The 26838-nt window shown below is 40.7% G+C and overlaps 1 protein-coding gene across 1 annotated transcript in view; it reads right to left on the reverse strand.

Moving 5' to 3' along the window:
* Positions 1–2551: 2551 nt before the first annotated feature.
* Positions 2552–26838, reverse strand: part of LOC119742393 (transcription factor IIIB 90 kDa subunit-like) — a 56351-nt gene continuing 32064 nt past the window's right edge. The window contains exons 10-18 of the mRNA XM_038218290.1: positions 23083–23188; positions 15427–15945; positions 12506–12567; positions 10706–10787; positions 9385–9443; positions 7222–7354; positions 6788–6921; positions 5940–6159; positions 2552–2807 (exon numbers count right to left, since the gene is read on the reverse strand). Of these exons, the coding sequence (XP_038074218.1) occupies positions 2761–2807; positions 5940–6159; positions 6788–6921; positions 7222–7354; positions 9385–9443; positions 10706–10787; positions 12506–12567; positions 15427–15945; positions 23083–23188 (1362 nt within the window). The 3' untranslated portion in view covers positions 2552–2760. The remainder of the gene's footprint in view (positions 2808–5939; positions 6160–6787; positions 6922–7221; positions 7355–9384; positions 9444–10705; positions 10788–12505; positions 12568–15426; positions 15946–23082; positions 23189–26838) is intronic.

Raw genomic sequence — 26838 nt, forward strand, 5'->3', positions numbered from 1 at the left:
GACAAAGGGCACTCTACCTTGGACATAGGACACTGCCCAACCAATTTATTCCCTGTTAATAAACTACTGTACAGTAACTACAAATACTTAAATATTTTCAGTGTTCAAAAACACTCTTTAATTACCTGGTGCACTGGCCATACTCCCTTATATACAAATATACATGTCTATTTATGTACATTTTCCCCTGGAATTTTAAATACGCTGAATACAGACTATCAAGGGAGGTCATGAACATAAAACTGTAAGATCAAATCTTTGAGTTATTGTTAGATTCATTCGTTAAATAAAGGTCCTGGCATTGCTCATACAAGTGAGGCACAAGAACTTAGATTTGCTTTGAAAAACCAAAAAATTAGGAAGAAAAAACAAAAACCAACCAAATTGTACATATTGAATGAAATCTATTCCTAATTTCATGACTCATCGATTGGGGACATCTGGAATAAAATTCAGAAAGCCAAGTGCCATCATTCCAGAGTCGCCGACTTTCAGGCATTGTACTGAGGTGTCAGATGTACTATCAATATTTCTCTGAAAGGTGACAATACAAAAAGTTTATCAAGTCAAACACTTGTAAGGGTGAAAGGTTGCTTATCTTTAACTGTTTGCAAGATAGCAGCGACATCTCAAAGCTTGATCGTTTTCATCCGAACTGTTGAAAGTCATGTGTTTTCACTTCCATGTTCAAACCAATAACAACTTCAGGGCAAAAACAAACATCAAAACTCAAAAAGTTCTTTCCCCGGCGGACAACGGCACGAATACAAACAGAAGAAAAACAAGTTCAGCAGGGAGGTCGGTAACCGGTTACTGACCACAGCTCATCCCAGGGTACATTCACATGAGAGTGCTTCCAACATGTGTAAGAGTTGCTGTATAGCTAGGCGACTCCCCTTACATTCATTAACCCATATCTCCGCAGAGAGGGCCGTGAGTGCAAGCGATGGTAGGTCTTTCACCCTCGTGCGCGAGAGCGAGACGATCCCCACCTGTCAACGCTTTCTCCCCCCCCCCCCTTCCTTCGCTGATAGCTTGCAATGGGAGCCTCATGATGTCTAATCTGGCCCAAAACTGACAACAGCCCCCCTTCCCCCCCATGGTGTGCCAAGGTACAGGCAGGCGTCGTAATGAGTTAGTGCTAACATACACAGACCAACAAAAGCCTGACGCTGCTGATGTAGGTGATGATTTCCACTCATGACTCGCTTCATGTAATCCTATCTAAATCCAATCAGATATGATCAAGCCTGCAAGTAGGGCATCATTACGCACAGTACACACACAGAGGTAACCATGACTCATCTCCACTTCGCCCCATCGTCCCTTTCTCTACATGTAATTCACACGTATCACATCCCCCGGTTTTCTTTCGTCAAGTGTCTTATGTATTTCTGTATTCTTCTTTTGTCTCTTTAATCCTCGTCCCAGGCTCTGTGTCTCTGTCGAGTGATTGCACATTTGGGGGAGGAATCCGATTTGATGATTTAGTGGATTTATCGCGAGCAGGCAACGGTGGGAAATTTACAGTACACCGGGCGTGCCTACTTTCCACAAAATTTGATTATGCTTCAAGACGTAAAAATAAAACATGATGTCCTAGTTACAGCTCTGTAAATCACAGTGGCTGAGCTACACAACGGAGCGTGTGCTTCAACTACAAATTGGCTGCTGACTATAAAACATAATGTTTCTCCCAGTAATTTGGCTTTCTGTTAACAGGGGCCACATTTTTTTTTAAACTTCTTTTTTTTCAATTATAAATACAGTATGAGGCTACAACAGTCCGACAACAAATGTCCAATTCTTAGGATCTGATGGTATGACAAGAAATGCTATGATAAGAAATAACATTTTAGTCATTGACAATTAAGTTCTGGTTTAACCATGATCCCTTTTGTTTTCAACAAAGACAAAAAAGCTGATTCTGATCTTGCAACTTTTGTGGCTTTACACACACCTCCGGAAAAGTCAGTCATTTGAAACCTGTGGCAGCAAACTAATCAGCAGTTTATTGCAGAATGAAACCTTCCTTTAATTTAGACTCCACTTTTTCTCTGAGGAGACATTATAACAAACAAACAAACAAAATAACAATACCCCCCAAGAAATCATCTTCAATAAGTTTTCTGAAACTTTTTGTGGTTACTGAAAGAGTCCAGTTCCATCTGAGAGAACAGAATCAATCAGATGTCAATCACAATTCAAATCTCAAGCCAAATCACAAGTCTGGCCACATACAGGAATGCCTTTGCTGCAGCTAATACTGCAATAGGTTGTGACTTAATAAGACTGGGAGAGTGCTGAACTTGTGATGGCTTGTGGTGACCTGTGAATGAGGCCGCATCCAAGATACGTGGCTATGACTGGCGATAACACACGCGTCTATTGGAAGTGGATGCAGCCTCATCCGTATGTGTGTTAGTTATTAACGGCTCTAGCAAAGTAATTCGGACGCGGTCTGACTCTAGAAAAAAAAACAGTAGTCTGGTGTATATAGATGTGCATGCATGCGTGGAATCCTGACCGCATTTTAACGTACATTGTAGACGCTGACAGATTGAATGAAATACTGTCCCAAGACACGAGTCCCAAAGATCCAGACACTCAACATGTCAACACTCAACATGTCTGGAATTCGCCTCAATTTCAGTAGCCCACCCGAACTCTACTTGAGTCAAGACCAACTCTAAATGTAGCAGCACCTTTTTTCACGTTGAAGCCCCACCATATTGATATATTTGCATCATTGTAGAACCGCTACTCCAAGTCATCCATTTCAAAGCCATCTTGGTAGTCATCAATTCCTGTATAATGAAAACCAAAAAGAAAGAAAAAAAGGCTAGAAATTCTTCATATCAGTAAAGTACATTAAGTACACACCGCACACCAAAACGGTGAACTGGACAACTTCATTGGCAGTTTGGCGTGACGAAATGAAACATTCACAAATAAACAAAGGAAGGGAGAGGGCGATGAATGAATATGCCGACTCATGACAAGTGTTGGCATAGCTGAGAGGTTCCTGCAACATAAAAACACATCAATCTTTGGGAAGCTCATCAGATTTTTTTTCATAACGAAAATTCCTGCCAGCTGTACATTTTCCTTTCCCAGGTTTCATCAATCAATTAATAAAATGGAAGGTATAAAGGGGGAATTTTAATTGGTGTGAAATGAGGAATTGCCTGCTGAAATATGTGTGCAGAATTATGTGCACTTTAGGCTCAGTGCTCTTTGTCTACACTGTGCTTCTTACTATGAAAATTTGTACTAGCGTAAAAAGAAATAAGATTAAATTAAAAAGGTCATCAATTACTAAAAAAAAAAATCATCAGCGAATAAAAACAATGTAATACAATGTAGTACAGGGGTTAATCATGGGTTAAGAGTAAGTAGGGCTGTGCATCGGAACCGGGTACCAGAGTACCCGACCGTCGATGTCAGGAACCGGTTCCAGATTATGAGATCGGGTCCCCGTAACAAACTTTTCAAATAACTTAGTAACTTCTTAGACAGTGGAAAAGAAAGATTTTGAATGCCATTTGTGGGGAATTTTCAAAATGAAAATCAGGCAACATGGGAAAACACAACATATTTCACGTTTATGACGTTTGCGAAAGTTGCAATTTACACCGTAAAGCTATAAAGCTCACTGTACACAATTTTATCTTGCTGTATTGACGCACCGATGTAGTTGTAATATCACCGATGTAGTTGTATTATTATGAACAATCTGAGCAGCATCTTTCAAGATTTGAATTTTGGGGTTGTTTTCTTTAACAGGTACTCGCTACTCGGGTACCCGGGTACCCGGGTACCCGGGTACTCGTGTTTATTTCAATCGGGTACCCGGTTCCCAAACTACCTGTAAATGCACACCCCTAATAGAAAGGGGTAAAAAGAAGAAGCAAAAAATGGTAAAATGGAAATACAGCTTCATACCTAGGAATCTATGTTACAAAAACATCACAACACTTTAAAGAATAAAACAGAGGGAAAAAAAGTTGATTGGAGAGAGAAACTTTGGGTCATTGACATTTATGTTGTGACGAGCGTCAGCAAAATGCCTGGAGGCGAAACATTTTCCTGAAGAAGTTCAGGTTGCAACAGTAGAATGTGGAATTAAACAAGCGTTCTCCTGGAGATGACAGGGAGAGAGACGGTACTGATTGAAGAAAGGTCAAGTGAAATGGTTCGTAAAAGAGCCATTCTCTGGGGGAAAAGACTAGAGAAACTAATTCTTATTATCTACCAATCTATTGCTTTGCTAGGAAAATTTCTCTTCGTTTGAGTATTTTTTTAATGGTGTTAAAAACAGATTCCCTAGCCCAAACTTCCCGAGCCCAAATTGCTAAAATTCACTTCCGCCTGAACTTTTTTATTTACTTTTGATTATTCTTTCTCTTTTGTGGCATTCAATAATGAGTCGTGTGCGGCATGAAAATCTTTTCGCCAAATCAATGTTGAAAAAACTGAGCTGAACCCCAATTTCATGGAATTGTTAAGCACAAAATTGTTATGTGCTTTGCAAAACAATTAGCCGAGGAAACAGTCACAAACAAAATATCCTGTATGATGTTTTTAAGATGGTAACTTGTTTAACCATTACAAGTACTTAGTAGCTCGGTGAAATCTGCCCCAGATATTAACCAGACACAAGTTTGGTATGAAATTTAAGATGCATCTCCGACAATAAGCAGCACATACACGGATGCAAACACACGCTGGAAAAAAAAAGACTATCGGCAAGAAAAGAGAGTCCACTGAAGCATCTAGAGGTTTAATGAGAAGCGACGGTGCATACACCTGCATCGTCGCAAACACTTCTCCTACCGGGGGGGGGGGGGGGGGGGGGGGGGGGGGGGGGGGATGGAGGAGCAAACTTGTGATCCAGAATTAACAGGGGACCTAGGAGAAATGAACATCCGGATATTGAGCAGATGGAACATTTGCCAGCGCGCGGCTTCCATTAAACTGTCTGAGTAGATACGTCACCGACGGCCGGGCATGTCTGGGGGGAGAGAGACAGAAAGAGATCAAGGTGTCTTCTCTCCTGCGAGCTGACAAGTTACCTGCAGCCAGCCGAGGTCAACCGAGATCTGGAGCAGGGGAATCTAGACCAATACACGCAGTGTGTTCTCATTTCTAGAGTGATGTTGATGTACGCGCAGCCTAGTGGCATAGTGACAGAGAGAGGGTTCGACTAGCGATTGGAACTCTAGAACTTTCTCTCCCATCCCCCCGCAAAAAAAACATAAGGGAAAAAGAAAGATAGAAACGTGATCTGAAGCAAATATTTTAATGTGAATTCAATTTGACTGTAAACGCAGCTCTCTACATGCATGTAGTCTATTTCATGAAAACCGCCCCTCTCCCTAGTTACGGAGGACGTTTTCCCAGCCACTATTCCAACTACCCTCCCCCAGAAAACCCAAACACACAAAAACACCCAAAAACCAAAACACAAAACAACAAAATCAAAAACAAACAAAAACCAAAGCACCCAAAAAAAAACAAATTTAACAAATATTTAAATAATCATTCCATGACTGAACAATGTTTTAGCTTCTAAACTTTTATCAAAGCAATAATAGTAATAAAACAAAAAACACGAGTAATGTTGATGAATCCTCAATCAAAAGGATGATTGGGAAGACCAAAAAAAAATATGGAAAACCTATTACTATTTCTTCATCTAACAGGAAAATGTTGACCCTATGCAAGAAAATGATTCTGAAATCATCAAAGCTTCTTTGAGTAACGACCACTTTTGCAAAACTTCCACTTTGAAAACAAGTAGGAATTGCAAACATTTAGACCCACAAACAGATGTCAAAAACTGCGATATACAAAAATGAAGAGCTGAGCATACTCGTTTTGATGTAAAGAACTCATTAATTGAAAAAACTTGATGAAAATTGAAGAAATTAATTCACCTTGATGGCCCATCAGCTGAGCAGCACTTTGCAATGTTGTTTCTTCTTCGAAATATTCCCCTCCTACTTCCTCCTCCTCCATTCCCACCCCTTCAATAGAATCAGCTGGCCCGTCTTCTGTGGCATACTCCACTGGGCCAGACTCCACCACTATGTTCGAAGGAGTGGATTTCTCCGGTCGAACCCCCAGTTCTAACTTGAGGTGCTTGACAGCAGACATCTGAAATACATGTAGAGTAGAATGGAATGAATTCACATTTACAAGTCAATCACAGAAGGTCCTTTGTCAACATTTGCCCCTTGTTTCATATGAGCTCACTTATCATATGACAATTGACGTGACTTGTGGTTGACTTCAGATTTGACTTGTGAATTCACTTTTGATTGACTTGATATCCATTTGTGACGATTGACTTGACAACACTGCATTTGGACAAGGGCGGATCCAGAACAGTTTTTTGGGGTGCCAAAAAAATTTTGGGTCCCCAAAAATGGGTCCAAAAATTACGGCAAGGGGCTCGGGGCCTGCTTAAGGGCCCAAATTTTTTGATTCTAGATGCTCTGTGGTGCGATCTGAGGCAATTTCTGACCACTTTTAACCAAATTTTTGTAAGGAAAAGATGGTGGTGTACACAGTGCCTGCCTTTTTTCGCGAGGCCATTTAAAAAAAAAAAAAGGGTTTGTTTTGGGGGGGGGCCATGGCCACCATTGGCGCCCCCCCCCCCCTCCCCCGGATACGCCCTTGCATTTGGATGCATTGCCACATCTCTGGGCACGAAACAAAAACAAATACAGAACAAAACACTGAAAAGAGAGAGATAAAGCAAAGTAACCCCAAGCCGATTTACCTCCTTCTTAGCTGAGGCACCTAGGAGGGGCCTGGGTCTCTTGTTTACAGAGGCAGCTGGTCTCAGCGGCAGGGCCTTCTTGATAGGGCTCTCCAAGATAGTAGGGGTGGTGGGTGTGGATGGTGGCTGCTGACCTATTGCCAAAGAGAAGGTTTCCAAAATAACATTTTCATGAAATTAGAAACAAAATGCACCAAATTGTCAGTTGAACCACAAACTGACATATCTTGTATGCTGGGTGCACCCAGCATGCCAAGAAGTGAGATAACTGGTGAATGAATTTGATAGGCAAGTTTGTGGTATACCCAGATTATGTTTATTGTTATTATAATTTGAGGTGGATTTATCTTCTACTTAGTAAGACTGACCTAATGAAGTTAGATGAGGTCAAAGGTCAAAGATGAGGTCAAAGGTCCAAGAGTCTAATACCTCACCTGATGACCTGTTGAGGTCTCGCAACACCTCATAGTTGATCTTACTGGATATCTTCCTTTCTATCAAGAGTTTCTCGATGGCCTCCCCCGCCGTGCTTGCTTGTATCGGTGGCTTCCGCACATGCTTTTTCCTCTAAAAGAAAAGAAAAGAAGGAGATTGTTTGGTAATGTTCATCAAATGTGACTTGCTTCGTTTGTGGAGATCCTTTGTGGAATACCTGTCTTGATTTATGGGGCACTTTACTGTTGGACATGAGCAAGAGATGATGACAGCAGAAAATTGGGAGCCTCTACACACGGGAGTGCTCATATTTGGTGCTTTACCGTAAGTTTTACGAGGACTTCAATTGATGTTTCAGTGTGCATGTATGTCTTGCCTGAAGTTTATTAAGCTCGGCAACTTTCTTTCTTTTTTCAAAATAGTGATAACTTTAAACATGAGTTGAGGCAGTTTTAAGATGGTTTCAAACTATTTCTGCAAATTTTGTTTAGCAGGTTTGGAAGTGTTATGGCAAAAAAAATTTGACCATAAATACATTTTTATGGTTTACAACAAATCTAATTTAACCTCCATTAGGTTAAATTACCCCAGTTCCCCTTGACATTTCTTTATGAGCTTCTTTATAACATGATTTTTTTTATGAGCTTCTATGTGGAGAGTCAGGTTAGCGCAGTGGTGCTTTCCTCGCCTTTCAGCTCTATGGCCCGGGTTCCATTCCTTCCTTGGTCCACATGTGGATTGGGTTTTCAGTCCCTACCCAATTCCGTGGGTTTCCCTAGAATATTCTTCAGGGGTTTTCCTCCCACGTCTTATAATAATAATAATAGTTACTTCTGTGTCTGGTGCTGGATTAAGTAAAGTCCGTCATGAGCCAATGTGGCCAATCAGACCGGCATGTACATGTACATGTACAATGTATCTCCGGTTTCAGTAGCATGAAACGACTGAGAAAATTTCTATTCCCCCTGGATGGGATGCTAGTTCGTCGCAGGTTAATCCCCAGCTAATGTCGGTACCCATTTATACTCCTGGGTGGCGGGAGTCAAGTGGGGATGAAGTGGCTTGCCGAAGGACACAGCATATGACCAGCAGCTGGATTCGAACCTGTGACCCTCTGATCATGAGACACGAACCCTAACCACTTCGCCACACTCCCCCTGGATTATGTAACCTGGGTTAATGACAATTTTTCCTCAGCATGAAGATTTTCATAGCAATAGGTCGTGTCCCAATTGCTTGGCTACGGGTTGAAATTATTCACGTTTCTATGGGAAGTGGCTGCCCCATAGACTGGTGTGTGATATCAAGCCCTATCCAAACACGACCATAACCGATACAAACTGTTACTGGAACTTGGATAATTCTTCTTTTTTTGCCAAGCACACAAAATTTGCTGAGCTGCTTAAGCATGACATGTCGAGGATTAACCACCGAGGTCTGAAGCTAGCCACAGCCGCTGTTGAATCCATTAGTCCCTATACCGCCCTCAAGTGCTCTACCTGTTACTCCTTTTACTGCCCCAAAGTCGCTCGTACCCCCCGCCCTGCAAACAGGACGCTGGGATACTCTGATGAGCTGCACAGAATCTTGTGAAGGAAGTGGCCTATGACCTATGTATAAAGCATCTGGCTACAGCTGTTCAAGACCGCAGTTAGACAATGTGCGCAAATGCTATCCAAAAACTTCCCATGGAATTGCGCACATTCCATGCCGGATGTGATTTCTGTTTCATCGCGGACCATGTGGACACAATTTTGAGCGTCGCATAATGCAATCCGACCGTTCGTGATTCGAAACGGAGCCTGAGCGAGTGACGGGAATTGTGAATTTACAACACAGATAAGTTTTACAGAATTTCTTAAATTATTGCGCTTTTCAACGAGAAAAAAAAAATCTCTAAACTGGAATAAAAGAGTAATGAATCAGTCTTAACGGCCGTTTCAAACCTTGCAGAGTCATGACCTTGATGACGCGCAGGTCACTGGTCACGCATAATCCAACCAATCAGAGCGTGAATTCATCAGAGTATCCCAGCGTCCTGTTTGCAGGGCGGGGGGTGCGAGCGAATGCCCCAAACTGCCTCAATAAGCTACATGTATGGTTGTATGGATTCAACGAGGAGTTTAAACAGTGTAGTACAATCATGCTAAAAGATCTATTACCTTCTTGGGTTCTTTCGTGATTCCTTGTTCTTTCTCAAGCTCCTCTTTCGCTTTTTTCTCTGCAAAATAAAAGACAGAATAGACTTTTCTAATCACTTTCATCCCCTTTAAACTACAGAATACATTGCAGTTTGACAGCACTGAGGTCCAATGGTTACGGTGTTCGACTCACGTGCCGCGGTACATGGGTTCGAACCCTGGCGGGGAACACGGCGCTTGTGTTCTTGGGCAAGACACTTTACTACAATTGCCTCTCTCCACCCAGGAGTATAAATGGGTACCTGTGAAGGTAGAGACCAAATTGCGCTGATCTCGAGCTGCTGCAAAAACTGGTCTCATGGCCTGATGAACAGAGATAATAATTGTGAAGCGCTTTGATACCTTTGGTATAAAGCGCTATATAAGCACCACATTATTATTATTATTACTTCCCCAACAAAATTCTTTTAAAAACTTGTGCAAGGGATTTTATTTTTAGTCGAGGGTGAAGATTATGACTAGCAACCAATATTACCAATAATTCCTGAAGTGAACAATCAAATGTGGACAGTAGGTGTCACAAGTTATTGGGCAAATTCAGCATATCAATTCCAACTTGTTGAATTTTACTTTGGAATTTGTTTCACCCATTTATCCCCAATCAAAGCAGAGAGTTGTCAGAAAGGTGTGTATATCATTTAAAAGCCCCCCTCCCCTTTTTTAAAACTCCAACCTCATCAGGAGCATGCCATTTTTCTAAAGGCTTCCAGCCTTCCAACACAAATCAATTTATGAACCACACCGGGGTCTCGGGGTTCTCGTCGAATAAAAAAGCCACAATTTAGCCAGCCCAGTGTTCCTTAAATGACCTGGATGATTGGATTGGACTGGTTAAATTGATTCTGGCAGTGGCAAACAAGCCAGACAAATTGATGGCATTAACGGCAGCGAGGTATTCAGAGGGTTTCAGCCCGGACACGGAAGCCCAGTGCCAGACAACAAACCTGTGAATGTTGGTTGATGCACCCCAGGCGTAGAAATCATCAATATAAATCGCCAAGTGAGAGAGAAATCAGGAATCTGGGAACTCGAGCTGTTGTTTTGGTGCGAGTATGTGAGTGTGAAGAGATTGGATGTTTTTGCCTTGGGTGCGTTTTCAACATTCGAGTGCCTTTTTTGCCATAAGATGTGAACTGTAGAAGACATGTTGGGATGAGAAATTAAAAGCTCCTGTGAAGTTTGATATAAACAGACACAGGGGACACTTGTAAGACATGGGGTAAATATCTTAAGAAACATTAGGTCAGTGTGTTTTTTTCATGGGGGATGCGTGTCTCTTTACCTTCCATTAGCTTGAGGTACTCGGCATTTTCTTTGGTCCATATCTCCGTTTTGATTGCAACTTCAGCTGGGTTCAATATAAACTGAATGAAATAAAGGAACAGACAATAAATGGTGAAGTCTGTCAACAAGATGTACAAAAACTTTACTAAGAAACGAGTCATGTGACATGTCAATTTATCCCCTCAATACATAACGTCATGTACAATTACCCCTTGGTAGCCATCGTCATCTGTCTTTGTTATTTAAAGTTTAATGTGCGGATTAAATCTCAGAATATTTTGTCCCGTCCAGGGCTCACCTTTGAAGGAGAGACCTCAGGTGCGAATCCAGAGGAGGGGTTGCCCCCCCCCCCCTGCTCTGACAACCCCCCCCCCCCAAATAAAATAATAGTAACAATGTGCTGCATTACCAATACCAACATTTGGACATTAAAAAATCCGACGGGCCAGTACCCCCCCCCCCCCCCTGCAAAAATTCCTGGATCCGCTCCTGGACCTTCAAAGGACATTTCAGATTTTGTTCTTGGTTTGTTCTTACTATCCTAACAGACAAAATCATATCTTGACCCCAGGTACATTGGCATAAAGAAAACAACTACACCAGAAAACAGTTTGTCATGATTCATCAGTTAAATTTGTTTTCCCTTTTTGTAGAGGTGAGATACAAGTCAGTAAGGCCAGTAGAGCAGCCTAGACGCCGAATACAACCCTTGAATACAGAAGATGGTAAGGTAAAAAGCCAAGCCAAGCTCTATCCCACATTCATCATGATGGATTAAAGCCGCTGCGGCTGTGACAATCTTCACTTAGCGATTCCCCACTACCCTCCCCTGCCTGTTATCATCCCCTATCACAGGCAAATTAGCTGGGCAGCGGGACAGATAGACCATAGCATGTCTGCCAGCACCAGCGGTGTGACAAGAGTGTTATGTCTGGCCATGTATACAAACACTCAACCGGTCCAGCCCTGCTAAGACTCTGAACTAACCCAAATACCCAGGGCAGCAAAAATCACACAAGGGCAGATTTATCACACGCCAGCAAATTTATGGCGATTCCTGATTATTTCAGCAATCCCATCTCGGAAACCTTATCGCTGAGCAACATTTTTTCTTTCCTTTTTTTTTTTTTTTTTTTTTTTTTGGAAAGGTAATTTAAGCATATTGAAAAGTTTCCCAAGCATAATGTCAACAATTTCGGAATAGGACACCAATCATCCACAGAGCTGACATGTGCTCTCTTGAATCGCAAAATCATTTCGTCTTCAAAACATTTAGTCTGGATATTCTGTTTGTTAATATAATATAAACTCAGTGTGATATAGTGGGAGCCTGCTTTGGCATTTTGATGTTGTAAAATTTGCCTCGCCTTTAATCTTTGTATTTCTGCCCCCCCCCACACAAAAAAAATGTACCAGGCAAAATTTTAGAAACTTTGGTATGATATATGACCTGCTGCAACAGAATGAGAGGAAGTTCCCAAAGCAAGCAGAAAAAGAGCTCACAGTACAGTACGTACCGGTGTACATGTACATTTTTTTGTACAGTGTATAATACTGCTGATGCAAAAGGTTTTACTGGAATTTTGCAAGAAATTACATCACTTCTGTCATTACACTTTACAGTCTTAATGTAACAAAAACTACAATTGTTTTCAGGCAAAGGACATTTGACCACATTTTTTCACACATTTCATTACACTATATACAGCAATACTTTACCCAAAACTTTACTCGTAAATATACCAGGTCAAACAAATATCAACCACAAATAAAATGGATGAAAAACATGGAGACAAACCGAATCAATTTCTCTGTCGTCGATATCCGTCAAGTCCAAATCACCAGACTCCTCTTCAGTGCCTGTGAAAGGGGAAAATAATACTGTTCATAAAAAGATGCCCCATCTTAATTCTGGTGACTACATCTGTCTACAATTTGATATATGCATGCAGTTACAAGTAAGTTCGCCCAGTATTGGTTTTGTTGCTGAGTGTGTTTTGTTTTGGTTTGTTTGTTTTGTTTTGTTATGTTTTAGTTTGTATTAATTTGGTCTCTAGCAGGAATTGTACTCAGTGCAAATTGAAGATATGAATTTGTCATGAACTACAAAAATTGCAGAGCATGTTTTTTTTTAAAGGTATTTAAAACAAAGATTAAAGTTTGTTTGCTGGCTTATTTCTGTCCAACCTATATTCCTAAATATTGTTTAGTGATACCCAAACATAATACATGGTATCAAAAAAGAAGGAAAAAACAATAAAAAGGGACAGTGTTAATGGGGGTGGCATCCAGGGAAGGACTGGCCTTCTGTAGTAGAAGTACACAGGACTGCTGTCGACAATTACATGTATGGTTTTTTTTTACATTTCAACATAGAAAAAAAAATACATAAAAATGAATTAAGAGCACAGTGACCCGCGTTTCACTGATAAATTATCACAAAGAAGTCCGGCTGACACCACACTCCTGGATACAACACCAGAGAAAGATATCTTCTAAGATAGGACAGCACAGGAAAAAGTCTTTCTGAGATAGGCTATCACAGAGTGACGTCTTTTTGAGATACAATTTCAGGGTTTTACGCAATGATGTTGAATCCTGAAAGCCACAGACACAGTACATCGTCCTCCCCTGATAATTTATCGTGGAAAGACAGATAGTCTCATGCTTGTATATATGACTGCATGACAAGACGAAATTACCCATAATTTTATTCATGCACATGTATGTATTTGCATGCATACATGTACGTATTGTCTTAATGGGTGTACAGATTTTCCCAACCGGATTACTTTGATTAAACCTGACAACGTTGATTAGGCCACCAAAAAAAATAGTTCTGCTTCCCTATTTGAAAATAGGGTGGGTAGGTAGGGATTTCAATTTTTTTGGGGGGGGGCCAATTTTTTTGTGTACAATCATATGGAGGTGTCTGCGTGTAATCAAGGGTAAAAGGTAGAAATTGATGGTTTTCAGGTTTTTTTCCTCATTTTTCTCCCAAAAAAAATAGGGTAGGGGCTGTCAAACCAGGGTAGGTAGGGTAACCGGAAGCAGAAGTATTATTTTGTTTGGCCTTAATGACGGTATCCGACTACCATGAATGATGTACATGTACACATGTATTTGTATGCTGTAGTCCTTTTTCCACATTTAGTTAATCAAACTTTGTTCTAGTACAGTCTTCTTTGAACTACACCATGTAGTTACAAATTTCTTGTACACTGTGCAGCTGAATGCCACCACCATTAAGGCAATGAACATCAAAGGGTCCACAAAAAAAGAGGGGTAGTAGCTATTACTTTGTGTATACTACCTCCGGCTGATGGATCCAAAGGACTAGAGATGTTTGCTTCAGCCTTGCGCTTGGTAAAGTACGATTGTTATATTTTTTATAAAAGCATCATTCTAGTACCTAAGTTGTAAACGTTTTGTTTTATCCCCTGCACACCCTAGGGAAGCATTCCGTTGTAAGCAAACATGCCACAACGTTACCCAATCTGATAGCCACTTGCGGCTGTCCAAACACCTTGTGAGCTCTGGTGTTGTTGTCATAACAACCTCAATCTAAATAGTGGCATTATGGGCATGAGCGGTCATACTCTGGTATAACCACGGGCGGCCACTTAACTTTAAGCCATGGATGTCACTCTGATTGGGTCACAACGCTGGTGGGGGAAAAAATAGTTTCTTGTCCATCACAGTGCTCAACAGATGGAATTCGAGAAAAAAAAATTGAGGATTTGAATGCAGTACGGCTGTATTTAGGCCATCAGTGTATTGCAGTTTGCAGCGTTCCCACAGAAATCTTAAAATGAAATTCCATAACTTTTCCCGGCCAAAATTAGGGCTTCCAATGACCAATTGTTACGCTGTTTTTTTTTGACATCTGGCCTGCAGTCATCACACTGGGGCAAGGAACGCCACTGCCAGACTTGAAATGCCCAGAAGTGTTAATTGCCTTTCTTTTTTCAACTTTTCAGACATCTTTTGTGCATACTGCATTGCACACTGAGAGAAGTGGGTCACTAAAAGGTTAAAGATCAGAAATGGATCCTAACTATGTAGTTTTTCTTCTTGAGAGTTCCCATCATCAGGAAGGGAAAAAATGTGCCGTTTCATTCATAAAAATAATAAGTTGACTTGCTTCGTGAGAATAAACAAAGAATTTGTGTTTGTTTTGATAAACCAATGGACCCGGCACCAGACTGGGCATGACAGGCATAACACTATGACAGCTGGGGAAGGTCATGTCTGTTCTTGAAACAGAATTCAAAGAATGGTAGAGGGTGAGTTTGGAAAATGGAATACGAATGTTGAGAGTCTTTTCGAATCAGTCGTTGAAAACTTTAAACTCTTCATGGAATACCACGTAGGCTTCACCCCCCAACTCTCCCAGATCTTGAGGTTTTGGCAGATTTTCAAGGATTTCACAAGATTGAGGAAGATGGGTCATGTGCAAAAAATCAGGCATTGGATTCATGCACAGTGGTGGATAAATGAGGATTCAGGAACATCCCTCATCCAAAAACGTGTTTGTTAAAGAATTAGTGTAAAGCGCTCATGTAACCAAATGTGTCTAATTAACTAATTATCACTGCAACTTTGCTGAAAGAGTGGGCCAAAAAAAGAGAGGAAAACAGTGTTTGCTTTCCTTGTAATATTTTATTGCAGTTCGTAAGGAGCATGAGAAACAACACAAAGTTTGACTTTGACTCTGACCTTTCACCTCGGGCTGTCGCATGCACTCCTCGATTGTCTCAGTCAGGCCTAGAGACAGGGCCGAGGGGGGCAGGCCCCGAGGGGCCTCTGCCCCATTACTGCCCCAGGGTGGGGGCATCAGCAAGGAATCCAGCACATCACCCGCCCCACCGCAGGAGTCATCCTGGGGAGCAGGGACAGGCGGGTCAACAGCCCCCGAGGGCGAGTCTGTCCGCGTTCTGGCTTTGGCCTCCTCCTCAACCAGAACGGCGGAGGTACATGTTTGCCCTACTTCTGTCCCTGGCACCCGGGTCGAGAGTTCGTGGCCTGATTCCGGTCGGGGTTCATTCCCGGCAGGGGAGCAGCTCTGTCGCTCTGTTGGCGTATCCTGAGGGGAAGTGGAGGAAGAATTCTCCCAGTGTGCGGCATCTTTGCCGTCCCTCCTCAGAGGATGTGGAATGTGGTTCACATCGTTCAGTCTATCAATGATGTCAGAATCATCCTCGTCATCGTCACCCATTGATGAGGTAATGCTGGCATCTACGAGTGAGAAGGAAAAAAAACAGATTCAGTCCAAATCTCAAAGAATGTATACAACTTAATCTTTTGCAGAGATAGTCAGGTGATGAAATGATAAGAGGGGTGTACATTTTATACATGTGATCAAATATGACTACATTTGTATTTAATTAAATAAAAATTAAAATCTAGTCTCAAGGTGATTTGCTGAATCAAAATGCATATTATGGGTATTTGTGTGTCTCCCTTTCTGAAGATAAAGCTGCAATGGAAACCGAACAGACATTTATTGTATGGGCAAAAATGGACAAGACGATCTGCACAAAAATATGAACATTACATGTATTCTATTTTCAATCCATTAGTACCGTCGAGAAATTTGCAAGTTTGTCATGTTATAGATTTCTCAATTTGACTTGACTGATTTTCCAAAGATTTAGTATTCGCACTTTCAGACCTGGGGTGAATCACACCAGTGGGGATTGGCAGGAAAATGAACATGTGGCCAGTACACAAAAATCGTTTAAAACAGTTGTTCATTTTTTTTCATTCAGTTTTTGTTGAAGATCATATAGGCTCTATACATTCACAGCTAAGTCAGATTGGCTTCACGCGCGGGTACATGTAAACTATAAAACAAGATTTTGCCATTTTGCAGTCCATACGCAGTTATAGAAAGAAAATGTTGGATGGCTTAAAGTGATATTTGAGGAAAACTACTGTCTTTAAGTCAACTGCAGTAAATGTTGGATATTGGTATACTGGATGAATTTCAGGAGTTGTCAATGCTAAATACACTTTCTCAATATGAAGGCAAATCTGATTTTTGTTTTTAGGGACAGGATGGTGTGGGGTGGGATCTACAACATGTCAGTGTGGATAATTGAATAGAAAGATTAAAGATATCCTAGAGTTCTAAACTGATGCCATTAAATGTATAAAAGGGACTGGAATCTGTGTACGACTAGTCGACTGGTCGCCAATGCTCAAAAGCATTGGTAGTCACGACTATCAATTTACTCGACTAGTCATTATGCCTCGACTGGTTGTTATGCTGCGACTAGTCATTCCGCTGTGCATATTTTCCATGCTCTACAGTGCTATGCAGCATCCCTACATTTGTTCTATGAACACATGTACATGTATGTGGTATTACTGGATAAATAAATGTGTTACTACATGTAGTTGCGACTGTTGAAATCACCCCCGTAAATTTTCAGTGGACTGCTTTTGCTTCTTTCCGCCAGGCCCATTAATGCACATGTTCACATTAAGTTGAATTTATTAATAAAAAAGGTCCATTGACCAGAGGTATTACTGGAGAAATAAATAATGTGTTACTAGTCACGACTAGTCGCCGGCAAATTTTGTATCGCAACTAGTCGCAACTATTGAAATCGTTAGTCGCCCACGCCTATGTCACTCTTGTCACTTGAGGAGGAAACGTGGACGAACGGGATCAGTCAAGAGGAAACATTTCTTGTTGGTCAGGGAAAAAAATAGTGATGGATGAAGGTGATTTGACAATCTGATGAGGAAATTGGTTTGACACATTTGCAGTTGATATGGTGAAGAATGTATCACATCATTGGATGGAGGCATCATGGGCTCATAAATGATGCACACATAGGCCCATTAGAGTGGCGAACATTCATCGTAGAATTAATAGGGTCTAGGATCATGTTAAAGGCTTTGATCACATACATGTGCCTGTATGTGTTCAGTGCACTTATCAGATAACAGGACAAAATGAACTAACACAATCTATTTTAATATGCTTTCACACGCAGAGTGTCACATTCCCAAGATTTCATTGAAAAAAAAAAAGGTGAGGGAACACATCTATTTTTGCTGAGGCAAATGTACAAATCGAACGTCTGTAATTGTCTGACCATTACTTTAATCCTCTGTGGTACTAGAAACGTAGGCAAAGGCATACAAATGCTGCTTCAGAAAACTTACTTTTGTTTAGATTATGGAAATTTTTATTGAATTTACACGATACTGTCTTCACTCTGTACAGTAGACTGTCTGGTCGATTCTAAAAGACCATTTTTATCGTCAACATTAGAAAGTGAACCCTCTTTGACATACATGTAGATGCGTATATGGTGCAATTTATTAATTTTTTTAATTCATGGAAAAAAATACGTTAACTTGGCAAAACTTACATCTGAGCTTTTTCTAGCTCCAGAATCATTAAGAAGCCTTTAATTTGCACAACAAAAAATTGAGAGACTCTGGAGTTTGGCCCAATATTATCATGATTATAGGATTTTATGTTCCTGAAGTAAAACATGAATCTATGAGCCAGAGTCCCCAGAATGGAAGGGGGTGGGCGGCTGACGAAATCTCATGGAGCCAAAGCTGAAAAAGGAACCATGGTTTCGAAACACATTCCCCTGGATATATATATTCAACATTAATCTCACACTCTGCCAGGGAATGTACCGTAAGCTAGAAATCATTGGACTCTCTTATAGAGGGCTCGGAGTGCACAATATTTATTGGGTTCAGCAAAAGGTTTAGGCCTTCGAAATAGATACCAAATGGAATCCATCTCTAGATCTACATGTATGCACAAATGAAAATGGATCAATGCTCTTTGTGCGATGCCATGAATTACCGGCCAGAGATGATGAGGACAACAATAACTCAAATTTATGGCACGAAACAATGTGGAATTTACAGTGCGGTATGCTTAAAATAGAAAACCATCTTTCTTAAGTAAATTATACGTACTTCATTTCAAACACTACAGTAAAATGTCAACATATTTGAAAAATCCCATATTTTTTATATCAAGAGAAACAATCTATTTTAGGCCAAACTCTATGCATTTGTGTAGAGAATCTTCATGACTTCTTCAAACATCTTGTACATGTATTTCCTTGCTCAACGTTTCATGCTACCAGATTTCGTAAGTCAACCAAAAACACAGAACCTCAAATTTCCCACATCAATGTCCCACATCTCCCACAAAAGTTACACATCCTTAATATTTATTTTGTCCCCTGCTTTCCCACCACCACCACCACCACCATCGTTTGGGGGGAAGAAATGTAGGATCCAGCCCCATTCCCGATGACAGGTCACGTTCATGTCCCAAGCCTCCCAATGCATTAATAATGAGTGTCATCTAATAACACCGACAGCTCATCCATCACACCATGTGCCACACATATATAACTCACAGCCCAGGGAATGTATGAGGTCTGGTTGCATGCCGACACCCCTAGGGCAATATTTCAACCAGGCTGGAACATTTCCATCCATCTCAACTTTCACGGGGTACTTAAAATTTAGAGTATCACATTCGTATTTCTTAATTCCCCTTCTCGTCCGTTTTCATGATATACACGTAAACCAAGACAGACTTCATGACTTTCTTTGTAACTCGACCGCGTGTCATCAGTAACAAATGTGCAAACTTTTTATGCATATTTGCCCTGAACAAGGCTAAAAGCCACTCAAGGTACAGGGCTACAAGAGAAATAAAAGGAAGAGAAGGTACTCAGAAAAACTGAAGGTAGGAATTAACATTCCTCTTGAAACTGGACAGATCGTATGTTACAGGGAAACAAGCACCAGGCAAGAATTTTTTTTAAAAAGACGCAGCACGTGGGAAAAAGCTAATGGAATATCTTTTTGTTCAAAATGTACATGTGGCTACCGTACTACAACACTCTATGGATGAGAACAGGCAGAAAACTGAGTTTCTCTCAAACACTCTGATTGGTGGAACCAGGTTGGATATAGACTAGTGGAGCAATGACCATGAAAATATCTGTAAAACAAACTGAGGCTGGCAACAGACCTATGGAGGGAAATAAGGCTGTAATAACAAGCCTAACTCCACACCAGCCAGATTAGCTATACGCATGTAGGCTCCTTATAGCTACAGTCCATCATTTGTAATTTGTGCATTTTGTTCGTTTGAAGCAACAAAAGAGTTCAAAATCTAATGAAAGATACTAAGCAACTAACCTGATGAAGTTTCAGCTAAGCTTCAGCTGTACATTCCGAGAAAAACAGCATTCTAAGATCTCAATTTCAAATCAAAGGTTACTGAATCATGTTTTGAATTGTTTTGAATTGCAGCTATACGCGGCGTCGCGCACTGATCCGACGAATTATAACAACCGCGCGCGCGTGTGCGTCGTTCCAATACTTGTGCGCGCTGCGCTGAATAACAAAACGAACTACTAATTTAAATTTTCCTACGGTGCTTCTTAAGAATCACCGTTGGAAATGCCTTCTTTCGTTGATTACTTCAAAATGACAGCTTCCCAGAAAGAATAATTTCACAGGGAGTTTAGTCCCCTTACTATCTTTCAACCAAGTTTGTTTTTCAACAGTATTTACGCCAGTTACTTTTCCGATGGCTGCAAATGATGGACTAGGCCTATAGCTTTAAGTGACAGGCAGAAGCTCCAGCCCAGACAATGCCAGATGTGGCAGCAGTACTCCATATACAGACCCTTTTACACTATTAAAAATTCCCTTGTTGGTCCCCAGTCAAACCCTGAGATTTTAGCCACCCCTTTCACACTAGCAAAATTCTGACACAGCCTCTACACAGGTCCAACACTCTTAATAGCAGGTGAAATTCAGCCGTGATCGGGACCAATTTGAGAGGCTCTACCTGGGTAGAAAATCCAAAATCTACGGCCTACCCCTGAAAAAAAACGTGTTCAATTAGACCTGTGATGATTTCAACACCGAAAGGCAAATTAATTTTTCTTTGAGAACGATAAACGGTGATGTACCCGGGGAAACTTATTTATACCGCAGAGTCCAGCAGCTCGTCATACATGAACTGTTACAGTATGTCACATGAACAGTTCTCAACCAATTAAATTGTAAAATCGTTACCATGGTCAAACAAAAATACTTGTTTTACAAGCTGTAACAATTTGGTTCAGAGGACCTCTTGTGTTGGGGAGGAAAAAAAGGCAAGCTGGCTACTGGCAGAGAACTGTGCACAGTGCCCCTGTCAGCCTGTCAGGACAAATTTACGAGTCCTTCTCGGGTACTGCACATTTCTAGCCCAGTTAGTGCATTCTGCTGCTACTACTACTAAGTCTTCATTAGACCGCAGTCTGCAGGCACAGACACAGCACAAACACACACTAGAATGGTTGTGTTTTTCCAATACCTCGACTGAGAATTGAATGATGGGCATGGGTGATGGCACGGTTGGACTGCAAGTCGGTCAACAGCTGTCAAACCAAAAAAACCTCAACAAAATACAAAACTTCTGCGGCCTCTGCAAGATGTGCAAAAGATTTCCTGTTGTTCATGTTATTCAATCATAATATCAGCATTTTCTCATTTATTTTTATTTTTCTGACTTGGTTTCCTGATTTTAAATTTTAAAAATCACTAATGCACATTCAGCATTGTATATTTTGTCATTCGACATTACATGTTTAACATCAAAGCGAAGGAAAATATGCCTGTGAAAATGATGTTGAACACCATGCTTAGGCTGTTTTGGGATTTTTTTTGGGGGGGTTGTTGTTTCCAGTTAGGTGAAATTAAACAGAAAAAAAACTGCATAGTCAAAGAGACCTTACACAATCAATTTTGAGTTGTCTCATGCACGGTAGCATGCACTTTCAGCACCAAATTTTGTCCGGACAAATACAGGTAAATGGTCATCATTTGACTGGCAACTTTAATTTCACCCTCTCAAGGAGTACATAAAGAATGAGACCCATACATGTACATGAGATACCGGTATGTTTCAGACATGTGTTTCTTCTGGGACTACAATTGAAACAAAATTTTATTAGTCTCTGCTAACAGTTATTTTCATACCAGAGTGGACATAATTTTATAAGGAATAGTGACCCAATAATTCAGCAATTCCCTGGAGAGTTCTGAAGCATTCAGATCAGGTAAATACCTGGACCAAGTAAAGCTCAACACCCCTCACCCCCCCCCCCCCCTTCACACTGTACTGTAGTCCCTGTGGACGACCACCCCTAATTGGAACTTCAAAGAGGAATGCCGCCGTACTAGTACGTGTAAAAATGGAGGGGCTCGAAACGAAGAGGAAGGGAAAAAAAAACAAGAATCCTAAGAATTCCGCCATTTTTATGAGGTCTTTCAATGCGGCTTTGATGAAGACACCTGCCCAGAATACCTTGGCCGTGGCAAAATTACGATCTATTTTCAGCGTCGTGTGGATCTCGGCTGCACTGATTGATGGGGCAGAGGAATACTTTAAATAATTTTGTTGGTCTTTTTTTTATGTTCGTTTTCCTTCCTGGAAGATCAATAGCGGCGACCCAAGTGCTGCATATTCTTTCAAATATCAAATATCAAAAACACTTGTGCTTAGGGTTCGGTTTGATTTTTTTTGCAGATCTCATTTCCCGATTGAACAAATTGCATATTTCAAGCAAATACCTATTTCTTTTAAAGGGAATATACTGTACAACATTTGCAAACATCGAAAAATAAAACTACCTAGTTTTTACGAAATACCTTACTAGGATGTTGGTAAATGACAGTCTCAAGCATCTCGTCAAATTATGGCACCTCGTGTGAAGTCATTTTCAAGAAAATGGTATTTTTGTATACATTTCCAACGCTGGTCGGCTGACCAGCGTTGGAAAAACCTAACTATTTTTCAACTACTGCTCCAAATTCACCATTTTTTCAGTCAAAATTTTGTTTGCTATTGGTTACATGTTCATGAACGGGTGCAGGCCAGCTAGACTGGTTCCCTTGCCTTACAATTTTCCATCATCTATAAATTGATCCATTTTATCTTTTGTGGAGTCAGGGAACCAGACTACTTGAACATTTTTGTTTGTATTGGTTTTCCAACCTTTTTGAACACAAAACTTCAAAAATGTCAGTGTAACAATATTTGATCTATTATACTAACCCCTCAAATAGTTCATTTCTGAAAATGACAGCAAAAGCCAATGATGTACATTCCCTTTAAGGAGAAAACTGTGCACGCGCGGATGTAAAAAATGTTATCTTAGAAAAACACTTGCGAGGACTCAGAGCATACAGTACCACTAAAGCGTTGGTCAAGTTAAGAAAGTTTAAAAGACTGACAGACAAAAGCAAACAAAAGTTTACAAAATTAAAGTATTTTAACAGCTCCGTGACATTTGCCTCCAGGTAAGTACTTACCATCAGCCAAGCCCGTTTTCCTCATCAAGGCTTTCTCTATCTCTTCCTGCATCGTGGAGATCTCTCCAGATAACTCCTGAAACTGCTGCTTGCTCATCTCAGTCAGCTAACAGCGAGAACAGAATAAGGAAGAATACTGAGGATTTATACCACTTCAATTTTTTTTTTTTCAAATAAACCTCAAAGAGAAACTTACTAGAGTATTATAATAATTTAAATTTGACAAAAGAAGTTGACGAGGTTTGAACCTGCGACCTCCGGATTACCGTTCCAGTGCTCTACCAACTGAGCTATTCAGGTCAAGGTTGGCAGTTCCCCATTTTGTCAATGTCTTTGTTCAAGGGGCACTAGTCAGAAGCATTAAACTTGTAGCCATGGATCATCACGCCCAAAGTCAAGATGCTAACATTAGAAATACTGCAAACCTCGGAAATGGCAAACGGGGATCAATCGCAGGGATATAGCTTTTCATTTACAACTTTTGAAATAAAACACAAAAGGAAACTAGGTGCATTATAATAATTTTAAGTTGAACAAAGACATATTTTAGGGGGTGATGTAATACTCGGACTAGCACAAACAGCAAAGTGTATTCGGTCAACTGACTTGATGACAGAACTGACCTATCGCCGTTTGCGAGTTAGCCACGCCCCTTAGACAACCCTATGGAATTTGTGTACACTACGTTTTGTTTGTCTCCGGTTTTGTGAGTTCCGCGTCCATTTGTATATCATGTTATTGGACAATATTTCACAAGCTGCGTTGACGCGATTCTACCGCGATTCTACCGCAATAGGTCAATAGTGCATGGTGAAATAAAGCATTCTTATTGTACACACATAGTTTTGTCAGAATTTTGTTTCTGAAATTCATGTATGAATTTGTGATATGCTGCTTCTTTTGTTTTTGAAAAGCTTTCTTCTGGTAAGAACACGAGGGATTTTTAACCCTTTATCACATAAATCAATCAAACCATAGAGTGCTGGAGCCGTTTGGGGCGGTTTGAGGAGTAAATGGCAGGGTGGTTGGGGGCGCTGTGTAGAACACTTCATGAATGACATGGCGTATCACAAACACTTCCACTTTAAGCATTCTTTAAAACTACCATAAATGTTGCACACAGACACCAATGTTGGATAAAAATATAAGTGATCAATTGTCAAATTTACTTGTACAATGTACAGTAACTCATATAAATTAAAAGAAATATCAAATCTTTCCAACATGTATATTCGACAGTTCTACTGTTCTTCCGAGCTCCATAACACACAGAGAATGACATGTGACCCACTTTCACAAAGTGGGTCGATCACTCTGCACAGAACATGATTGTACATGTATGTGTACAATGTGCGTGTTTATGGTGTACATGTACATTATAAATCGATGACACACACGTGCAACATCATCGATGAATCGAGGACAGGAACTGAATCGAGGACGACCCCGATTAGAAAACGTGTACAAAACCAATGAGAGCTGTTGCAAAAAACTTCAGAGTATCAACAAAGGAAAAGGGAAGAGGAACATAGAAAATCCTTGATTTACACCATAAACAAACGTGCTTGTACATGAACGTGTATCATGCTTCTAACCTCTGGTTATTGATTTCTACAGTCATTTTCCCCATAGCTTTAAACTCAGGATCTACTTTTCCCGGGCGAGGGGGGGGGGGGAACAAACTTTGTCTGTGTCAAGATCTAACTTTGAGTCACCAACACCACAGCCAATGTTTGCTTTGAAGAAATCCAGTGCTCCTACCCTCTGGCTTACCGGGGAAATAAATCTGGCCCAGCGCTGTCAAACATTCATGATTTCTAGCTCACAGTCAAGAGTGTCCTCAAATGTGGCTCCAAAACAATTTGCACAACTATAAATAACAGATGAGGCAGAAAAGAAAGCAACCCTGCAAGTTCTCCGAGGAGGATGCTCCATTTCATGTGATACCCTGACAGTTGCCTCAAGTAACTCAAAACCTCCCCGGACACTTAGAGGATGTATGTGATGAGAATGTTCTGCCAGGGAGTGAGAGACGACGGAACACAAGGGAGAGTGGTGATCAGGTTCACTGTCTGACATTTTGCTAAATTAATCATAGTTTTTTGTTTTTTTTCCCTTTTTCTTTTCCCTCCTGTCGTCGTTGCCTATCAGTTTGGTTGTTTAGACAGCTACATCACCTCATTGACAAGGGAATCCATTATGACGGAATGCCAAGCTTGCTTTCCTCTGAACACTCAGCAAGCACACGAGTAAATCAGCCGGATGTCTCTCTCTCTCCCTCTACTTCTCTTTCACTCACTCTAAAACATACCGTTACAAAGGCATTCCCCGCATCTCCATCGCCACTCTAATAATGCTGGACCGTCTACATAGCCTAAATGCATCTAGTCTGACGACACATCCCCCCCTTCCCAATGAAATATATGACAAATGTCCAAAGAATGCTACTTGATCATAGGGAATACTTCTTCTATTTATTTGTTTCGCAATGGAATACCTCCCTATCTGAGGGTCCCTGTGGAATATTTCAACAGCTTTTTCTGTGGAAACACTTACAAACTGGGCGATTCAATGTTACAAGCCAAATTCATGCAGGACTTCTATCCCACGTTCCCTCACTTTGGGATGTAGCTGAAGCTGTTGTTAAATTATCTTGTGAGGAAGACTTACATGGTTACTATAAACCTCTAAGATCTGTCAAAATCAGGTAAGATGCTTTACAGGTTTCTGCAAGAAATTTCAGTCCGGGCACTGTTACTTCAATATCTTGCTACAAAGGAATATCTTTTTTGCAGATTCCTAGCAAAAAGGGAGTTTGGGTTAATTGAAAAATGGCATTGAGAAGTTTCTCCCCTGTATTTGGCTTGTGTTAGGGTAAGAGAAATCACTCCAAACCAAAAAAAATAGACACATTGAACTGAAAATCTACACTGTACTTGACACACATTCTTCTTCTGCTTATTAAGGGAATAAATGTGTGCTCCGGAGGTTTTTATCACTCTGTTTAAGATCGCTTAGAGTCTGGGTGCTGATAATTACCTGAGCCGGAGGCGAGGGTAATTATCAGCACCCAGACTCTAAGCGGTCTTAAACAGAGTGATAAATACCGACCGAGCACATATTTATTCCCATTCATAAATACCTTTTCGGTAAAAAAAAATCAAATAATTCGTTCAAAAAATCCCGATTTTGTTCAACAAGTTCACTTCATGCTTTTTGAAACATCCCTCTAGCAAAATAATGGAGTGTTCAGCTGGCGAGTAAGATGTAAACAACCCTTTTATGGAGATTGACGCGCGCGTAGAATGTTCTGCGCGATGTCACGCAGAACGCACCTGGGGCGTTGCATTTTGAATTTAGAACTATAAAATTTCGACTCGCTGGTAGTGTTGCGCATGCCTACGTGAGGATTGTGAACGTTCAACCAATAAAACGGTAAGAGGCACTGGATTTTTAGGTGTCCACATTTTATGTGACACTGGAAAAGTGTTTAAGACCAGCTAGCCATGTCTTTATCATCCGTTTAAGACCGGCCACGTGACAGGCTCTCGACCAATAGGAATAGCTAAACTGTCTGAGGTATTTATGAATACTCAATAATGGCTAAAACAGCTCATATACTGTTCCCTATTATAATTGTTGGAAGAAACATACACGTATGTAGAATGCTAGCCATAAACGGATAGGAAAATAAACCACATCCAAACAAAACATAGTGCACCAACTCCACTGTATACAATGTACACGTACATGGAT

Source organism: Patiria miniata, unplaced genomic scaffold (genome assembly GCF_015706575.1).
Source record: "Patiria miniata isolate m_02_andy unplaced genomic scaffold, ASM1570657v1 HiC_scaffold_6, whole genome shotgun sequence".
NCBI classification, from domain to species: domain Eukaryota; kingdom Metazoa; phylum Echinodermata; class Asteroidea; order Valvatida; family Asterinidae; genus Patiria; species Patiria miniata.